General features: G+C 32.0%; 1 protein-coding gene across 1 annotated transcript; it reads right to left on the reverse strand.

Moving 5' to 3' along the window:
- Positions 1-898: 898 nt before the first annotated feature.
- LOC120356476 (E3 ubiquitin-protein ligase lubel-like) lies at positions 899-3,817 on the reverse strand. Its single transcript, XM_039445405.1, has 3 exons — positions 3,677-3,817; positions 2,438-2,583; positions 899-1,096 (listed from the first exon to the last, which is right to left on the reverse strand). Exons 1-3 carry the CDS (start codon positions 3,684-3,686, stop codon positions 914-916), a joined length of 339 nt encoding a protein of 112 aa, XP_039301339.1. The 5' UTR covers positions 3,687-3,817; the 3' UTR covers positions 899-913.
- Positions 3,818-10,944: the final 7,127 nt, after the last annotated feature.

Genomic DNA, 10,944 nt, shown 5'->3' on the forward strand with positions numbered 1-10,944 from the left:
AAAAGTAGTTTTAGTATTTTATTGCAACGATTTCTTTGTCATAGTTCATTTAATAAACTACTCAAAGAATTCTCGATTATTCTCAAAACTACTTCCCAAACATTTAATCTACCAGTAAAGTTAGTCACTTTAAGCGTTAAGGCTGTGCGAAGGCTAAAAATAAACTTTCTACTCGTGATATTTTCCCAAGTTTTTCGATTTGTATATCATCAAGCTATCAAAATAAAAAAGTTTTCTCAGGAAAACATTTTTTTCCGATCATTACGTACTTTTTGAGATATGAGCGCCTGAAGTTTGAATTTTTGGTACAGAACATTTCAAATTCGGTAAGATATAAATCCATGAAATTTAAAGGATGGATTCTTCATGGTATTGTTGATCCAGTAAAACAATAATTTTCTTAAAATATCAATTTTTGAAAAAGTTATTCAATTTACCAAAAATAACTCAACTAAAAGTTATTTTTGGTTAGTTTCAGTAAATTGAATAACTATCTCAAAAAATTGAGATTTTAATTTTTTTTTTGTTTTAATAGATCAACAATACCATGAAGAATCTATCCTATAAATCGCATGAATTTATCTCTTGAAATGTTCTGTCCCAAGAATTTAAACTTAAGGCGCTCATATCTCGAAAAGTAGACCTAATGATCAGAAAAAATGTTTTCCTGAGAAAACTTTTTCATTTCTATAGCTTGATGATATACAAATCGAAATACTTTGAAAAATATCACGAGTAGAAAGATTTTTTTAGCCTTTGCACAGCCTTAATTATTTTATCGTGCTACTACATTCTTTTCATTCAGTTGGTAAAAAAGTGTTCAGAATACTGTTCTAGCCTTTTGCAAACTACATCCATGAAAACTTGAATTGAGATGTCGTGCGTTATTCGTGCTTGAAGGTCTATTTATGTGTTAATTTGTCAATTTATTAATGAATAACCTACTAAAAAAAAGATAACTTACCTGTTCAGGTGGTCCAGGGGTTGACGTTCGACTCATTCTCTTATTTCGTCGTGGGGGAGGTACAGGGGCAGAAGAACTCTCTCCTTTTGGGGGTAGGGGGGGACGGAAATTTGCTTTCGACGGCTCCAACGGCTGAAAACAATTTGCAGTGTCGTTAACCTCAATTGAGGGAGATAAAATATACCGTATATATGTTTTCTGCCACTAAATATCGTACAATAATCTCTTCCAGTCATTTTCATTCAACATATAGATCTCTACCATAAATAGGCATATAATGTATGAATAAGGAATATTAATCTGGCAGTTGAAGATTTTCAGGTAGACTTCTATTAGAATTCAATTAAATAATTCATTACTATTGTATTTTTATATATTTAAAGTGAAAAAACACTTACATTCTTTGGTGTGGTGAAAACTGAGGCTAGGCACACACCAGTTAGTCAAGACAAGACAAGACATGATCAGACACAATACTTCACTTAGTTTCTTATGAAGTCATGTCTAATTGCAATGACTAATCAGTGTGTGTTGCGTCATAAGCAACTATGTGAAGTATTGTGTCTGATCATGTCTTGTCTTGTATTGACTAACTGGTTGTGCCTATAGCCTAAGACAGAGTTTTGGCTTGAGAATGTGCAACACCGGCACGAAACGGTCGTCGCCACAGGAATATGAGTGTTTTTTCACTTTAAAGTTATAAAAATACAATAGTAATAATATTAGTGAAAACAAGATGGATAACAAACAACGTATAAATAATTCATTTGTGATCTGATTATTTAAACACATTGAATCTTCTTGAAATCTAATTAGATTTTAAGCGAGAGTATACGTAGGATGAATAATCATTGCACAGCATAAGTGTAATTTATTCAAAATAAACTTGATTGATGAGATTATAACATTTTGTATATACTTTGCTCTAGGTCATAAGTTACTGCTAATAAATCTGAACCTCACAAGCGCACTTATTTCATCTATGCCGCCGTTCTAATAATATTTTTGTGGTTTCAGTACAAATATAAATTCTTTAGATCAAACTTACTGTTTGAAGAACATATTGCTGCTGCTGATAAATTTATAATTCTAGAATTCAAAATGAGCTCAGATTTACATGAATTTTCAATCCACTGTAGTGAAAGTAGCATCTATCATTCCAATAATCATTAATCATAATATTTCCAATAAAAATTAACGACTCACTATTATGTATTAATCAATACTCTACATGCTAAAGTTATTCTGTTATGAATTACTTTTAGGCTACAAATTTTATAACTTGATTGATCGAAACAAACTTTTTCTTTTTAACAACCTTACATTATGTATCAATCAATACCCTACATGCTAAAGTTATTCTAACAAGAATTGCTATTATGCTACTATAACTTAATTAATCGATTTTTTTCTTTATTGATCATTAAAGAAGTAGGCTATTAAAATATTTGAAGTTTTTAATCCGATTCTCACCTTTCTTATGTGGCTTTGCCGCTTTGGATGTCGATGGTACATATCATCACAGGAATAGCAGAAGTTCTGCTGAGCACATTTATCACATCTCACACTGGGAGCCGAAGACCCGCACAGGTCACATCTCCTTCCTTCTTTTCCTTTACCTAATTTTAGAATAAATTACAAATTGAATGAGATCATTCGGAACTCTCGATCTCTAATGAGTACTGAGTTATGAATTTTCAAAAATGAGTGAAATTTGAAGAAAAAATCAATTTTGATGAATTTTAGATTATGATCAAGAATATCTTCCGATTGTTACCATTTGATGTATAATTCAAATCTCTCTGGGCGTATTTTTGTGCTCTACAATCTGAGATCAGGTAGAGCGCTCGATCTCATATAGATTTCCAGGTACACCTGACAACAATGCTCCTTGTATTGTGAAAAACGCCTAATTTTCAGCTTCAACCATCATCACCAACTACATTGTCTTCACATTGATATTTCGCACAATGACATGAGTTCATGAGATCATATTCTATGAGAATCACCCGCTAGATGAACTTCATTTCAGTATTTCCTAGTGGAGAGGCGCGCTTAAGGACACCTCGAGGATCAAAATTTCAAACACATAACTTTTGACACAATGCTCGGATTTAATCATACTATACTTCATTCTTCTCGGCTCGTCAAGTCGGTCCAGATTCATGCATCATAAGTCAAATTAGGTCGAAACATGAAAAAATTATTGTTGAGTGTACTTGAGCCCATATTCCAATACACAAAAAATGGCCGATTTCTATATTCAAAGCTATGTATCTCTGTAACCCCTTATTATAAAAATCATTACTTGATCTTGAAATGTGAAATAGCTCAATTTGGAATCAGTGGTGAGTTTCTATGATGTATCAGACTCGTTTTAGAAACTCTTGATCAACAGTAAAATCACGAAAAAATGTAAAAACTGAAATCGCCATTTTTAAAATCTTCTGTAACTTTCGAATTGTATTGGAATCGAAGGTATTATTTATTGGAGTGAGTAGAGGGGGACAATTCCAAGATCTTGACTTGATTTGGAAATTTTATCAGGAGTATTTCACAAGACTTGATGCATAGGTTCGGTTTTCTATCGTCTTATATTGCCTATTATTCAATTAGTTTTCCTACTAATGGGACGATAGGAGTAAAAATTTGTATATTTTGATAATTCTTTCGAAATGAAAATATTATAATAGTAGTGATGAAAACTCTTACCGTGATTCATTATTGTCGGTGCATTAATGTAAGCTTGATTGTTTGAAAACTCTATAACTTCATAATCAGGATCCACATGGTTTGTGAGGTCTGCTTGGGTTGGTGGGGGTGGTGGGGGAGGTAATACAGACCCCTAGCCTGCTGAAAAAGAAGAGAATACATCGAATCTTACCTGATAAAAAACAGCTTGTTATAAATCAGTAGTTGAATTTATTGATTATAATAATAATGATAATAATACTCAGTACCAATGATTATAAGAACCATCCACATATTATATAATTTTATCTTTAAACAAAATTAGTAAATTTAAATTCAATAACTCACACACACACACCACGAAACACACACACACACACACACACACACACACACACACACACACACACACACCTACACACACATATACACACACGTACACACACGCGCGCGCGAGGATGAGGATAACAGAAGAGAAGGAGAACTACAGGAGTCACTACGATAGCTGCTAAAGGAGTCACTAAGGTTTAAGAAATTTTTTTTTTAAGGAAACTATAATTATAATCTATGTGCAGGTCCAACTGGACAGCCTCATGCATAACGGAACCCAGCGACAGATGATGCAACTGAGAAAGTTTATGATTATGAACTAAGCCTTGATAGAATGTGCGGGTTTTTTTTTATTTTATTTTTTTTTTTTATTATTTTTTTATATTTTTTTTCTTGTTTTTTATTAGGCTATTATTTTTATTTATTATTTTTTTTTATTTTAATTGAAATGCTCCCCCATGCATAAAGCCATCCAATTCACACAAGGATACGTCAAACATAAACAGATCGAAGCAGACGCCCGCAATCCCCCTGGCTTAGACCAGATAGCCAATCAGCCAGGGTTCTTTTATATTGTGATACAGAATAACCTAAAGGGTTATTTATTCCTGTAGGGCAATTCCTCAGAATGATATGTATTAGGTAGGAGACGTTCCTGTTACACACTGAGCGAAGGTTCCTGGGCAGTCCTGACTGTAGCCGTAGGGCACTTCTTGTAGCATATTCATGATTTATGATGTTGGTAGAAGTAATATTGTTTTTAAATGCGTACAAAAGAATAGACCTGATATGGAGCTTTCTAATATTAAATACTTTAAGAGAATCATAAACAAGATCAGATGGGTACCTCCTCTCCAGGCCCAACCCAGCTTTATAATAGCTCTCTGTGTGACTGATAGGCTTTTTAAATGTGTCTCACATACCCCTCCCCAGGCATTTATACCGTAGAGCAGGACTGATTGGACAAATTGAACATTTGATGGATTTCAGGGAATTTTACCTATAATTACCCACTTTTCATATTCATTGGTAACTGTGGGAAAAATGTAATGTGAAATATGTGTGCAAAGTTCCTCTGCTGCACTCAAGAAACCATTCCGCCCTCACCTACGGCTCGGGCGTAAACGTTTCTTTCGGTGCAGCAAACTGTCACTTTGCACACTAGTTGCACAAATAACTATTTCCTACAGTTACTTTGGAAAGTGACCATTCTAGCACTGATTACAGAACGCAAAGAATCACTTTTCTGCTCTAGTGCGCAAAGTATTACCACAGAATACAAGATTATAGAAGTTTTCTCTGGTATTACTTTCTACTCTTAATATTTTGCGTAGGTATTATCTTGCAGCCATCCCAATCAGCTGTTGACATTGTTGGCGTGTATTTTGAATGCGAATTTGTTCTATCTATATTTTTTCTGATTTTCAAATAAATAAAAATGAGAACACATTAAATTAAACATTTTGAATATTATTAATTATTCATTATTTCAAATAATATTTTTTCATTCATAGATTGATTGGTTGAAAAATTATTTAGAAATTAAGATTTACTCAAAATTATTCAAATTTTCAAATTAATTAAATTTTTTATTTCAATAAATTATCGATTATTAATTTTCAATTAGATTATCAAGTTTAAAATAAATTAAAGTTGTTATTAATAACAAAATTATACAGACAAACATTTGATGGATTTCAGCCATCATTTTACCCATAATCGAACACTTCTCATATTCAATGGTAACTGTAGGAAAAATTTAATGTGAAATACGTGCGCAAAGTTCCTCTGCTGCACTCAAGAAACCATTCCGCCCTCGCCTACGGCTCGTGCGTAAACGTTTCTTTTGGTGCAGCAAACTGTCACTTTGCACACTAGTTACACAAATAACTATAATGGGGTCAAAACACAAACTCTAGTTGCTTTAGAAGCTACCAACATATATAATACCGTACTAACACATTGGAACCAGAAATTTGGTAATGAATATGCAACAGAAGAAACAAATATTGAAAAAATGGAAAGAAATTTTAAAATTGAATCATTGATCTTTACTTTGAATTTCATATTGCACCAAAATTTCAAGTCCTTCAAAAGACTATAAAACCAAACACCTACTGTACAACATTCAGCCTGGTTCAAACTAGGGAACAATATACAAATTTTCAGTCATCAGAAGTAGCTCAGGCCTACCGTACCGAAAGAAAAAACTTTTCCAGCCAAAAGGAACTATTGAACTTGATGTGTCAGAATATGAGACTTCTCAATCTGTAAAAATAGAGGGGACTTTATTTAATTTTCAGGTATAGGTTCTATCTTGCAGTAGCGCTTCAACTCACTCTATACAAAATTAAGTGTACCGGTACCGTAATTCTTTGTAAATAAACGATTAACAGTCACAACAGTTTTCTTGTTTTCTGAGTCGTTTTACGTTATAGTGTTACAGTAAAGATTATTAATTTGTTCCAGTAGAATTCTACACAACTTACGGAAAAACTAGAAGAAAATGTTTGATTAAGTGTACCGTAATAATTCTTTGTAGATAAACGATTAAGATTCACACAGTTTTCTTGTTTTCTGAACTGTTTACGTTACAGCAGTGTTACAGTATGATTATTAATTCGTTCCAGTAAAATTCAACACAACTTACGGAGAAACTAGAAGAAAATGTTTGATTAAGTGTACCGTAATTCTTTGTAAATAAAACTATTAATATTCACACTTTTTTTGTTTTCTGAGTTGTTTCACGTTACAGTGTTACAGTAAAGATTATTAATTCGTTCCAGTAAAATTCTATTCAACTTACGGAAAAACTAGAAAAAATATTATTGAAAGAAACTGTTCGATTAAGTTTGTCGAATTAATAGATATTTTATCACAATCACTGTATAATTCATGTTGTGTTCTGTACTGCAACAATCAAAGTGAGAATAATCAGTTGTCAATCGTTTTCGTCAGCCTGATTGTTTCAGCAAGAATAGAAACACATTTCTCTGATGTTGAGCTTCCAAATTATTTGGCAATCCGTCAGGACAGAAGAACTACACACTGAGCACTTATTAGATGAGTGATAGTTCGGCTTTCAACGACTGCTTTTGACCCAGTTTGCATATGCAAGTGTTTGGGCAAAACACCTCCCATTCCAGATATACTTCCTCTTCTTTGAAAATAGAAGACGTTTTTCTCTTTTCTAATTGTGATCTGGAATTAGCTGTGATACTGGAATTCATTTACTTCTGTGATTCTTGAATTATCTTAAAATCTATGCATTAACTTTTATAGTTTCCCTATAGCTTTTATAGTTTTATAGTTACTGTTTTATGGTACTGCTATTATGGTATTCATGAGTTGATTTACTGTATTTAAACGGTCAATGTAGACTATTCCATTATTATAATTAGGACTGACAGTATTTATGGTAGGGCTCAAGCCACTGAAAAGTGTTTGCATGTGATCGAATGAAGTGTATCCAAATCAAATGTAATCAAAATTATAGAGGAATTGGATGATGGAGTTGGCCATCATTATGGCCAACCTACACCTTGAGTCCGGTAGTTTAATCAATATTTCAAGATTGTAAATTTGACTAGAGATATATATGCCACAATACACAAGTCGCCACCACTCAAATTTGCAATTCTGTACACGTTTTCAATAGTCTTTATGAGTATAGTATTCGAATGTATAGTATTGTCAACCTACACCTTGAGTCCTAAAATTCTCAACATAAAATTAATAAAAACAATATAAAAACTTGTAATACCCTTTATTATTAAAAACTTTAATATTTTGTCTTAACGTCAACCTACACCTTGAGTCCTAAAATTCTCAACATAAAATTAATAAAAACAATATAAAAACTTGTAATACCCTTTATTATTAAAAACTTTAATATTTTGTCTTAACGTCAACCTACCCTTGAGTCCTAAAATTCTCAACATACAATTAATAAAAACAATATAAAAACTTGTAATACCCTTTATTATTAAAAACTTTAATATTTTGTCTTAACGTCAGTATCCTATCCAAATAAACAGCTTCGTTGCTGAACATTTTCCATTTAGCTCTCCACGGTTTATTTTATAATGGAGATTATTTTTTATTCTTGCCTTCCAACTGTTATAATTATAAGGATTAGCATTTTATTAATCGCTGGTTGCACGTTTTATATTGACTGTATATTTCGTTTTGAAATATTCTGCGCTCCACAAGTGAGTACCGTACTAGTTTTAATAACTAATATTCAAAAGAATTAGACCAGTGTCGTCAAAATAGTTCAAAACGAATTATTAACTTGCAGTTCGTCATGGATAGTGAATTAGATGAGTATGACTATATATCATTAAACTACGGTTGTTAAGTTTAGTACAGATTTGATTTTTCAAAAATGTTTTGAAATAATTCTGGAGCTTTACAGTGGATAATATATGTAGAACCGATTGCAGATTATCGAGGTTGATTATAAAATAGAATTGAATAAAGACTATTGAAAATGTGTAATGAATCGCCACGTAAGTGGTTGGAAAGTGAATTGGCGGCTTGTGTATTGTGGCATATTTCTATAGTCAAATTTACACTCTTGAAATATTGATTAAACTTGGTACTTTCAAGAGGTGGATGAGATATTTTGTTTGAAAGTTAATAGTCTCAATAGAATCAATAACAACACTAAAATCTAATAGCCTACATTAAAAATTGATATTTTTCTTGAAATTATCTGAATTATTGAAAAAATAACTAGTAACAGGTTTTTTATGAAAACATTTTCTGTAATAATGCCATATATTTCTCACTTGAAATCCACCTACGAGCAGAGTAGAAATTTGAGGAAAGGTTTTATAGAAGTTCCCAAAAAATTGAATACCTAACTTAGATTTTTCTTGGAATGATCTGAATTATTAAAAAAATAACTGGTAACCGGTTTTTTATGAAAACATTTTCTGTAAAATCATTATTGGAATGATGCCATATATTTCCCACCTACGAGAGTAGAAATTTGAGGAAAGGTCTATGGAAGTTCCCAAAAAATTGATTACCTAATATTTTTCATGGAGTGATCTGAATTATTAAAAAAATAACTGGTAACCGGTTTTTTTAGTGGAAACATTTCCTGTAAGAGCATTATTATTGATAAAATGTCATATTTCTCATTTGAAATCCACCTACGAGAGTAGAAAATTGAGGAAAGATTTTATAGAAGTTCCCAAAAAATTAATTCCCTAATATTTTTCATGGAGTGATCTGAATTATTAAAAAAATAACTGGTAACCGGTTCTTTTAGTGGTAACATTTCCTGTAAGAGCATTATTATTGGAAAAATGTCAAATTTCTCACTCGAAATCCACCTACGAGAGTAGAAATTTGAGGAAAGTTTCATGGAAGTTCCCAAAAAATTAATTACCTGATATTTTTCTTGAAATTATCTGAATTATTAAAAAAATAACTAGTTAGTACAGGTTTTTTATGAAAACATTTTCTGTAAGAGCATTATTGGAAAAATGTCATATTTCTCACTTGAAATCCACCTACAAGAGTAGAAATTTGACGAAAAATTCTATGGAAGTTCCCAAAAAATATATTTATTGGTGACGTTTCTGAGGCGATACTTGTGGTATGTCTTGAAGTGTTTAAATAAAACAGATCGAAGCAGTTGATAAACTAAAGATAGACAGAAAATTGGCAAAAATCCAAAGTAGTCTAGACTTTGCATTCATCTTTTCTGTCCAATTCAGAGATACATGCTACGAGAGTGGAATTTCTCTGTTTATGACAAAACAGACTGCACACTGCTCAACCATTATCTGCTCTGTAAAATTGAGCTACAAAAATGCTTTATAGCTTGGCTTTATGCTGTTTCTTGGCTTTTGCTTATTACTACAAATTTGTCTACTGCTACTGTACATATTGTTTATTTGTAATTGAAAGAATAAGACATATTTTAAACTTGATGATATCTTTCATTTGTATGTATTATTTATTTATATTAAAAATTGAATTCATATGTCATTTTACTTTCCTTGCCCTATTACCATAGGTAAGGAAAGTATTGCTTTCCGAAAAAAATTAAGGTACCCCAATTTCTAAATTTCTATACGATTCAAGGTCCCCTGAGAACGAAAAAGTGGTTTTTGGGTATTGGTCTGTATATATATATATATATATCTATATATATATCTATATATATATATATATATAGAAAACATGCAGCCTTCCTTGCATTCAATTTAATCGTGGAATAAAAGTTAAATTTCACGACCTTTCTCAAATTCGATACCTACATTATTTTTACTTTCCTTGCCCTATTACCATACGTAAGGAAAGTATTGCTTTCCAAAAAAAATTGAGGTACCCCAATTTGTAAATTTCAAAACGTTTCAAGGTCCCCTGAGTCCAAAAAAGTGGTTTTTGGGAATTGGTCTGTGTGTGTGTGTGTGTGTGTGTGTGTGTGTGTGTGTGTGTGTGGTGTGTGTGTGTGTGTGTGTGTGTGTGTGTGTCTGTGCGTCTGTGTACACGATATCTCGTCTCCCAATTAACGGAATGACTTGAAATTTAGAACTTAAGGTCCTTACACTATAAGGATCCGACACGAACAATTTCGATCAAATGAAATTCAATATGGCGGCTAAAATGACGAAAATGTTGTCAAAAACAGGGTTTTTCGCGATTTTCTCGAAAACGGTTTCAACGATTTTGATCAAATTCATACCTAGGAAAGACATTGATAAGCTCTATCAACTGCCACAAGTCTCATATATGTAAAAATTTCAGGAGCACTGCACCATCTATGCAAAGTTTGATTTTAGATTCCCAATTATCTGGATTCAGATACAATTTAAACAAAAAAATTCAAGTGGAAAAGATGAGCATGAAAATCTCTGCATTTATGTCCAGTAACATTTCCACCTAGAATTGAAAATAAGCTTGAAATCCGAGAAAATGTGATTATTAAATTGCAAACT

This window comes from Nilaparvata lugens, unplaced genomic scaffold, assembly GCF_014356525.2.
Source record: "Nilaparvata lugens isolate BPH unplaced genomic scaffold, ASM1435652v1 scaffold6844, whole genome shotgun sequence".
Lineage (NCBI taxonomy): Eukaryota > Metazoa > Arthropoda > Insecta > Hemiptera > Delphacidae > Nilaparvata > Nilaparvata lugens.

Coding starts and splice junctions, on each gene's coding strand:
- LOC120356476 (XM_039445405.1), bottom strand. Junction 1,097..2,437: donor GGCAAAGCCACATAAGAAAG/GTGAGAATCGGA, acceptor AATTGTTTTCAG/CCGTTGGAGCCGTCGAAAGC.